The sequence below is a fragment of the Phaseolus vulgaris genome, chromosome 4 (genome assembly GCF_051622355.1).
Source record: "Phaseolus vulgaris cultivar YP4 chromosome 4, ASM5162235v1, whole genome shotgun sequence".
In the NCBI taxonomy this organism is placed as follows: Eukaryota; Viridiplantae; Streptophyta; class Magnoliopsida; order Fabales; family Fabaceae; genus Phaseolus; species Phaseolus vulgaris.
In genome coordinates, this window is record NC_143501.1 from 2,792,177 (window position 1) to 2,802,283 (window position 10,107).

General features: G+C 36.4%; 2 protein-coding genes across 3 annotated transcripts; one reads left to right on the plus strand and one right to left on the minus strand.

The window, feature by feature from the left end:
* Window positions 1-52: 52 nt before the first annotated feature.
* On the plus strand, window positions 53-4,824 carry LOC137836784 (PWWP domain-containing protein 3). Of its 2 annotated transcripts, XM_068645515.2 has the most exons (3): window positions 53-222; window positions 358-446; window positions 745-4,824. In XM_068645515.2, exon 3 carries the CDS (start codon window positions 786-788, stop codon window positions 4,632-4,634), a length of 3,849 nt encoding a protein of 1,282 aa, XP_068501616.2. In that variant the 5' UTR covers window positions 53-222; window positions 358-446; window positions 745-785; the 3' UTR covers window positions 4,635-4,824. The 2 variants fall into 2 exon arrangements, with proteins under 2 accessions (XP_068501616.2, XP_068501615.2); XM_068645514.2 differs by lacking the exon at window positions 53-222 and having other exon boundaries at window positions 308-446.
* A 242-nt stretch (window positions 4,825-5,066) lies between these two features.
* LOC137836785 (universal stress protein A-like protein) lies at window positions 5,067-7,870 on the minus strand. Its single transcript, XM_068645516.2, has 4 exons — window positions 7,495-7,870; window positions 6,200-6,321; window positions 5,564-5,682; window positions 5,067-5,445 (listed from the first exon to the last, which is right to left on the minus strand). Exons 1-4 carry the CDS (start codon window positions 7,670-7,672, stop codon window positions 5,337-5,339), a joined length of 528 nt encoding a protein of 175 aa, XP_068501617.1. The 5' UTR covers window positions 7,673-7,870; the 3' UTR covers window positions 5,067-5,336.
* Window positions 7,871-10,107: the final 2,237 nt, after the last annotated feature.

Sequence of the window (10,107 nt, forward strand, 5' to 3'; positions counted from 1 at the left end):
TCTGGTTCTGTGAGAAATACAATTTGATCCCTCACTCATGCTGTAATATTTCGTTGAGTCTTGTGCAGCAATAATGAAAATCAACAGTACCAAGAAAGAAAGAAGAAAAAATGCCAATGAACTTAGCCTGTCACCATCTCGAGAATCCTCGATATTTTCAAACACATTCCATAACTAGAAAATTTCCCTCTCTACACTTTCTCTCTCACTCTACTTAATAATGTAGCTTTCATTGCAGTACCAGTACTTTTTTCAATTACTTTGGTTATTTCTATTTGTTAAAAGGATAAAGTTTCAATATTTATATATGTATTTTTTCAATTTATAATACCCCACAATTTCATTCTTCTTTCTCAGGTCAATACGGGGTATTGAGGATTCTTTCTGGTTGAGGGCAGAGGTAAAAAGCATGCTACACTAACTAAACTACCCTTTTCATTCTTCAGGTATTCTCGTCTCTTTATATTTATTATCCCTTCTTTTGATCATATAAAAAAAATACTATACTAAAGGTTTTACTGTTTTTTTTGTTTGTCTTTTCCTTTTGTTGTTTGGTAATAATTTATTGTTGTTTTCCTTTAGTGGGTGTTGTTCTTGCTTCTATGTTCTGAATCCCCATTTTGAGTTATTTTCATTCTTTCATTTCGTGTAACCTAAAGCCCTAGAAATGTGAGTGTGTAGAAATGTGGACAGTGATGATTGTGTTTGTTTTTTTAACATGTCTTTTGGTGTTCTTTTTATCAGAGTAGGTTGATTTTTGTCGAGAAAAATTTGATCTTTTTCAAATGGGCGCCGATGAAAGCGACAGCATGGCACAAGGATCATCTCCTATGCCAGAAAGCGAGAGCGTGGTTCGAGGTTCGGAGCAGGGGAAGGAGCTTAGGGAAGTTGTTGGGGGTTTGGGAAGTGAGGAGGGGTGTGGTGGGGTTGCTGTTAATGAGGATGGGTTTTCTGGCATTGAAAACCGAGGTTTGGGTGATGACGGTGTTGTTAATAACAGTAATGTCTTGGAGGCCAAGGTTTCAGTTGTGAGTGGAAATGATTGTCAAGTTTTGACTGATTCTGAGGTGAATGGGATGTCCTCTTGGTTAGGAATGCAAGAAAGTGATATGAGCACGGTGTTTTCTAGTGATGGAGCTGAAAAGCTAGACTATGATTATGCATCTGAGAAGATGGACTATATGTTTGCTTCTGAGATGGAAGAGGCTGCTGTTTTGAGTTTGGATGGATCGGTAGGGGATGGTGGAGAACATGGTAGTGATGGAGGCAGGAGCAGCGAGGAAGAAAAATATGAAGATTGTGTTGCCGATAATGTCACTGTTGCTTCGGAGAGTAAAGTAGCAGAAGTTGCTGTTTTGAGTTTGGATGGATCGGTAGGGGATGGTGGAGAACATGGAAGTGATGGAGACAGGAGCAGCGAGGAAGAAAAATATGAAGATTGTGATGCCGATAATGTCACTATTGCTTCGGAGAGTAAAGTAGCAGAAGTTTCTGTTTTGAATGGGGATAGTTTGGTAGGGGTTGGTTCTGAACACACAATAGATGGGAAGGAAAGAGAAGACTGTGATGGTTATGACAGAAGAGAAGAGGATATGAGGGAAGAGGAAGATAAAGATCCTGATGGGCACATTGTGGTTGGGGTTGATGGGCAAGGCAGAAGTGAAGAGGGAGGTAAAGATGAAGACTGTGATGGAAATGATGTGACTATTACTTCTGACAGTAGGCCAGCTGAAGCTTCTGTTTTGATTGCGGATAGGTCGGTAGGAGTTGGCAAGGAAGATGGAAGAGAAGAAGATATCAATGAAGAGGAAGTTGGAGATGAAAACTGTGATGGGAATGTTGTGACCATTACTTCTGCGAGTAGGATAGCAGAAGCTGCTGTTTCGAGCGTGGATACTCTTGGCAGGGAAGAAAGAAGAGAAGAGGATATCAGTGAGGAGGAAGGTGGAGGGGAAGACCGTGATGGGAATGTTGTGACTATTACTTCTGACAGTAGAGTAGCAGAAACTGCTGTTTTGAGTCTGGATAGTTTTGCAGGAATTGGAGGGCAAGACAGAAAAGAAGAGGGTATACACCAAGAGGAAGGCAAGGATGAAGAGTGTGATGCAGACATTGTTGCTGTTGCTTCTGAGAGTAAAGTTGCAGAAGCCGCTGCTTTGGGTGTGGATAGTTTGATAAATGTTGGTGGGGAAGATACAGCAGGTGAAGACTGTGATGAGAACATTGTGACTCTTGCTTCTCAGAGTAAAGTTGCGGAAGCTACTGATTTTGGTGTGGATAGTTTAGTAGGTCCTGGTGCGTATGACAAAATAGCGGAGGAGGAATGTGAATACAGAGGAAAGAACGAAGAATGTGGTGGGAACATTGTGACTATTACTTCTGAGAATAGACTAGCAGATGCGTCTGTTTTGAGTGTGGATGGTTCAGAAGTGGTTGGTGTTGAGGAAACAAAAGATGGGGGAGGAAGTGAAGAGGTAGAAAAAGACAAAGATTGTTCTGGCAACATTGTGACTATAGAAGTTCCAAGTGCAGAGACAAGTGAGAAGATGGATGTGGAAGTGGAGGACTTGAGTGATGAAGGGTATGGTTTCTCTGTTGGTGATTTTGTTTGGGGTCAAGGCGAGAGTCAACTTTGGTGGCCCGGCCGGATTTATGACCCATCTGATGCATCTGACGTTGCATTGAAGCTGAAACAAAAGAACAGACTTCTGGTTGCCTACTTTGGGCATGGAGCCTTTGCGTGGTGTCATCCATCGCAGTTAAAGTCTTTTGAGGATAACTTTGATGATATGCTTAAACAGAGTAGCTGCATTGATTTTGTCAATGCTGTGCAAGAAGCTGCAAGAGAGGTCGGAAGGCTTCTGTCTATGAAGCTGAGTCGTTTAGTTCTTGACAAGAAAACAGGTTCTGAATCTACTCTCCTGTTGGGGAAAAATTCTGGAATCAAGGAAGGAGTTCTTGTGCCAGAAACTGGCATAGAGAGACTTTTATACAGTCAATTTGAGCCAGTAGAATTACTTTCTCATATGAATCAAATTGCGCGAATTGTTGATAGTGGTAGTAGTATTATGGAGCTGGAGATCTTAAAGGCTCGACTTGCGGCATATTATCTGTCAAAAGGGCATAAATTACCTAATTTTATGGATACCCAGTTGGCTCCTGGAGGTGAAGATAGTCTAACGGATGAAACAGTTGCTGTAGAGAACAGTAGAAGTACTGTGGAAGCCCCGACCCAAGGACCATTTGATGAACTGGGTCATTCTCCAGGGCTCCCAGGGAACATATCAAACCATGTTAGAAAGCAGAAAAGCATTGCTGAAATTATGAGGGAGGACAAAGATGTTCATACAGCAAGTAGGGAGGTGGAGGCAACTGGCTCAAATGGTAGAAGGAAGAGAAAAGGTAGTGAGGCTGGTGTGAGATCTAAACCTGTTCAAAAGAAAAAAGAGTTGCTTCTGGACACTGATGAAGATGTGTCAAGTGCTGAACATTGTGCCGAGGAAAACAGTGGCAGCATTGGCTCATGGCTGCAGTCAAAGGAGAAGAAAGAAGTTTTGGATGAAGGGAGGAAGGGTAGTTTGTCTAGAGAAAGGAAGAAAAGTAAGTACTTGTCCCCTCCTTTCACTACTCCAATCAGGGGACAAAGGGAGGAAAGTATTGAAGCAGAATCCCTTGAAGTATCCAGAAAAGTTAAAGCATCACATACAAGCTCAGTGGCTGCTGTTCTGCAATATCCTCCAGTTTATATGGGGAGGCTTTTTGACAGCTCAAATTACCAAACCGAGGAAGATGATGGGAAAAAGGTTATTGATCCAAAGAAAATCCAGGCTCCTGTGGAGGAAGTTCTGTTCCAAGTCCTTAATGCAGCTATTAGTCCACAAATTCGCAGGGAAGGCACTTCCCTTGATCAATTTGTTGACTTCACTTTTGCCTTTAGAAGTTCATTATATTCTGAAGGATCGTTACGCGATCTATACGAGAAGAATCAGCCTGGAAGGAAAAGAAAGAGGCCAGAATCTGAGGAAGAAGATGGAATGTTGAAAGATGCTCAAATATCATCACAGAAACAAAATTCTGGGTCAAAGAAGAAAAGAAAGGAAACTGCTTCAGGTAAGAAGGGGGGTGATGAAAATGCTCAAGGTGCGGTTCTTGTTGTTTCATTTTGGCAAGGAACATCCACGCCTTCAAGATCTGAGCTTATCTCAGTGTATAGTAAGTTTGGAGCTCTGAATGAAGCAGAAACAGATGTGTTCAACAATAACTACACAGCTAGAGTGTCCTTCCTGAGAACTTCTGATGCTGAAAATGCATTGAACCATTCTAAAAACAATAACCCTTTTGGATCTGCTGATGCCACTTTTCAGCTCCAGTATCACTCTGAGGGATCAAAGTCTGAAGAGCATGGTGAAAGATCAAAGAACAAACCTTTGGTAGCAGCTACATCACCATCGGTTTCAGTCTCACAGGGTGGTGAAGCATCAAGATTGATCTTTATCCAGAAGAAGCTTCAAGGTCTGACTTTGATACTTGAAGCATCAGGTGACAAATCTCCCGATTTGATGGCTGAACTGCAGAGGGAGGTGAAGGCTCTTCTGGAGGATGTCAACCAAATGGTTGAAGCTTCTCTGTTTTAGTCATTATTTAGCAATGATTAGGGTAGGTTTTGTGACAATATGCCCTTCTTTTTGGTTTTGTCGTTGTCTGATGCCCTTTTTGGTTGACCTTGGCCTGGCATTATTTGACATAAAGTTAGTTGGTATCGTTTGATGCGGGTCATGGCATTTGGTATTAATTTTATGGACATCGACATCATTAGACTTTTCATTGTCATGGTAGTAATATTCAAACAGCTTTTTCCCATAAAAATGTTATTCTATTCCATCATTATTTTCGTTTTAAATAATATCTATGGTTCCACACTTTTTATGAAGTGTGTTGCCAATTTACAGAAGCTTGGAATGTTCTGATGCAAAATTTTCATCAGATTGTTAACCTGTTATCATCATATTTAACAATATTAAGAAGTCGAGACACGTGAAGTGCGATATTTACTTTAACACCATCCATTGAAGAAATAGAATATGGCTTTGGTAAAACAATGCCTGCAACACATTGAACAGCAATATAACAGCATCTTACAGAATTACAAACACTTATGAACATATAGAAGGTAAAAGGAACAAAGGCAAAGAAGCACCGAAAGTTGGATTTTCTGCTGTTGTTCCAACATTAAAAATCTCCACTACTAATCTTGATTGATATTCATTTTTTTTTTTAAATTTTTAACCAAATACGCATAGGTAATCTATCTTCAATGTCTGGTGCATCACAAAATATCAGTCATCAACAGGGTCCTGGGGAGTTTCATCAGCTTTGCGTTTGATAGTAATCACAGGGCATTCAGCATGCTTCCAACAAAATTCACTCACAGTGCCAACAAAAACCCTGCAGAAAACGTTAAACACAATTCCTCAACAACACATCTCAAAATAAATTAAATTCTAGGAACTTTAATGCACTTAAAATCTCAATAATTCTAAGAAATTAAGCAATTGGGACATACTTTTGAAAAGGGCCAAGACCTCGGCTACCCACAACCAGAAGATCTGGACTTAGTCGTTTCACTTCATGACATATTACTTCTTTGGGATCACCCTGCATTATCCATGCTTGGCAGACCACCTATAAATACATCAGCATTTAGCTTGCGGAGAAGAGTATTATAAATAGATCTAGTAAATAATCAATTTCATCCCTGAAGTTTGTAATCTCTTTCATAAATTATCCCTAAAGTAAAATAAATTCAAGTCATAATAAAAGTACTAAAAATCATGCTAAGTATTGGTTGTTAAACCCTAAAATACATTGACTAAGGGACTAAAGTGATGAACAACATTCAGTGCTTTAGGGATTACTTAAATAATTTTAATACCATAGCAATTACTGAAGAAAAAGAGTAATAATTCAAAGACAAAATTGATAGTTTATTCTTTATCATACAATACACACAGTCACTGAATAAAATAAATTTGCGTAATATCAAATCAGATTTGATCATTTAGGTCATCGATATTCATTATTGGATGCTTGCCTAAACATATTTTACAGTGATAATTTAAAATCAATTTCACCTAACATTTAATCTTAAGAAAGAAGACAAGGACTAGAGCATGCGGGAGTTCAATAGAAAAACCATTACCCCAATTTCATGACACCTACTGACAAAGTATTCCAGCAGATGAACCCCTCTAATTCTGTCTCTCTGCTTCAAGTTCCTAAAATCTTCAGGTGATGCATAAATACTGTCTGTCTCATCAAAACCTAGCAAAAAAAGAGAACAAAAACAGCACCACCATCAGATTACACGCTCCTTTCACTTCTCCTAGTACAACAAAACATAAATGCCTCACTTCATTAGCTGCAAATTCAAACAAAAAGGATCAAACAAATCACAAAACATCACCACCAATTATCATCACAACGTTCTCAAACTCAATCTATACTCAGTAAATAAGGGCACAATCTTTTTTCTTTTCACATCACACAACAAATTTGAACTAAAAAAGCAAAATTTGATGAATTAACATCTATTTCCCTTTTCTTTTGCATATCACACATACAAAATTTATCAGAACTAAAAATCAACAATTTGATGAATTAACATCTTCCCTCTTAATATATCCCGCACAAGAAATAATCACGCTCAAGTCGGGTAGAACGATTATGCTTTCTTTTTCTGAATAATTAACATGCCTACATCCAACCCTCACATACTCAAGACTCCACTTTGAAACCACTGGTCAAACTAAAACAACCTTGTGCCAACTTGGTGGTAACTAAACATCTACTGAACTAACAAATTTCACCAATCTTGTACTCATTGATATTTGAATTCACATTAGATGGACCCAGAATCACATTAAGGCCATCTTTGGTTTTCTGTTGAGCCAAACTCAATTTGGAGAGTAAATTAAATTTCACAACATCTTTTCAAAACTGGTTCGGAGTTTCCAACGTCTTTGACAATGACTAAATTCCATAACATGTTCGATTTCCCTAAAAAATCCCATTACACATTAATTTTGTTGTTGTTGGAAACTCAGTTTCTTAGAAGACTTGAGTTACTTTTTGGAAACTCAAGTTTCACCCAGACTAACGTTTACAAATCTTTATCCAAACATACACTAAAACTACAACTAGAATGTTTTTAACTAAATTTTCACATGACTGGTTCTAAGTTGAAGAATTGATTTTTAGTTAAAAACACTTTTAAGTAACTTTCACATTCAAACAAGAACTTTATATTGAGTTTTACTACTAACTTAAAATTAAAACAATCAAACACTCAAAAATCAATCACACTCAAAAATCAAATTAGCAAAGGTTCAATTTCACCAATCCTAGGAATCAATTAAAACGAACCACCACTGACATAACAATCTTCACACAATCAGCAAAGAACAATTAAAAAATAGAGAGAGTGAGAGAGAGAACCATCTTCATCAGGAACTTGAACGTGAAGAAAGAAAAGGTTGAAAGCAGAAACGTTGCTCCGAACAATCTTGTTGATGGTCCATTCAAAAGCTCCTCTGCTGCTGATCGAAGGGTGAGGGTAACCCTTCATGTTCGACTCGTTCACCGCCACCATCACCCGAGTCATCTCGTCACCCATCGCTGAGTCAACTCGCTTCGCTCTCTTCTTCTACTTTGACCTCGCGCTTATATTGAACGACCGCTGAGGCTCCAGCGTCATTAACCATCCCTGCGCAGTGTAGTCAATTTCCATCTGAGTTTGCTAAAATGCGCGTGGACCCCTACTTCAAACCCGGTGCGTCGTTTTCTTGTGTGAATGATAGTGGGCCCTGGGCCCTGGGCCACGAGTTCTGCTGTCCTTTCTTTTATTCCTGGGCCGGGGCCCGAAACGTCGAGAACAGAGCAAAACGACAACGTTCACAAAATCACATGCAAGAGTTAAAAGGACAAAACTTAGAGGTAAATAAATTTTACATATTTTTTACTAAAATATCTCCTTTTAATTTTTAAAACTTAAATGAAGTAATATAACTATTTATTAATAGTTATTTTTTTTATAAATTATTTATAGTTTTAATTGATAAATATTTGAAAGAAAAATAACATATTCAACGTAAATATTTAAAATATTTTCTTTGACGAAAAAAAAGTTTAACACGTTTACGTAAACCATCGTTGAGCATATCCACGTAACATAGTTTGATGATGCATGTTGTATTATAATAACAAAATACTTTGCGTATAAGAGTGAAATTAATAATTGTAAGAATTTAATTAAAGCACTATTGTTTATATTATCATATAATCATTGTATTATATACAATAAACTACGAGTTTATAATACTTATTTTGAAAATTGTATCTAAAATAATTTATAGTCATGTAAAATGTAAAGTTTGTATTAATATAGTTAAACTTTATTCTTATTACTTAAACTATTTATACACACATCTAAGAAAAGACTTTTCCTATAAAACTAGCATTTATTGATTAATGACCAAAATTAATATAACCATATATTTTTATGAATTAGATAAAAGGAAAATTTGATGATCATTTGATAATTATAAAATTTTAATAAGTTGATTATCATACTATATAAAGTAAAAATTACAAAAAAATGATTATTTTATTGATAGGTTTGATAAAAGTATATACCTATTGTTCTTACTTTAATTACTAAAATTAGGTATACTTTTAAGAATTAAATAATTAACAACTTTTCTGTGACAAAATGTTGGAGAGATCATTGTACTGCAAACTGTGTTGAAAGGAATCCAATGGACAATAGAGCTGAACTTGAAGTATTTATATTTGAAATTGTACTACAAACTAGGGTTCATGTTCTTTTAATAGGGTTCTTTTAAATATGGTGTCATCATTTTCACTTCAAAGCCGAGTTTGATACCAAACAAATATTAGAGTGCTTTTTTTTAAAAAGGAAAAAAACACTTTTGAAACTATCTATAAGAATTTGATAAAATTAGGATGAGTTGAAGAAAGATTATTGTTGTAAAACTTTGAAAACAAGTGAAAACATTGTTATTATATAAAATTCATCACAAACGCATATGATATATTCGTCGTTTTGAAATTTGCAAGATTTTGTCCTTAAAAGTATTTTGATAGATTAAGAAAAGAAAATATATATAAACTATCCTTACCCTAATTCCTTAGCGATGTGAGATTAGTGGGTATACTGAAGTAATTAACAATCCATTTTTTTTCTCCACTCATCCTACAACTTCTAATACTATTATTTTAATCATTTTCACATTATTTAATGAAAAATGATACATTGACAACTTTACCCCACTATACAATCATCTTTCTTTGTCTAAAATTTTAATTTTTGTTTGAAATGACAAAATTACCGTTTTCTTATATCATAAAATAGAAGTTGTATAATGGAGCAAGTTGTCAATATATCATTCCTCTTATTTAATTACAAATTTACTCTTGAGTGTCGATACATTGACAACCATACACCAGATTACAACTGGAAAGAGAAACAACTTTTTGCTGAAATGAAGCAATTTTGAAATTGTATTGATCAAATCACAATTGTAAACTGGTGTCTTTCAATTTGCAGTTGTCAGGGTAACATTTTCCTTTACACTTTATGATATTTTTTTTGTGTTAAAATTTTGGGTGTTCAAATACAATTTTTCTTGTTCTTGACATTATTGTAGAGTGTGAAAGAACAAGTGGAGGAGAATGGAGGATGTGGCATGGGGCCAATAGAGAACATAAGTTTAGGGTTGTGTTGTTAAGGACCAAACATTGTTCTGACTTGTACATCACTTGTCTTTGACAAGGTGCCTCCTTGACTCAAAATCTGGGACATCCTAATTTCCATTTTGAGTGCTGGACATGCCCTCTTCAAAAAAATGCCAGTACATTACCTTATTTTCTTACTCTTTTTTACTATGTTGCCCCCAATAATTTAATGCATTACTGTGTCATCTTCTCAGTAAGAGACAGCTACAGAATCCCTTTCTCCTTCCAAATTAACTTTCTCAAGACCAAAAATAAATGAATCTCACTTTACTCTTCTCATTTCTTCACTTCTTG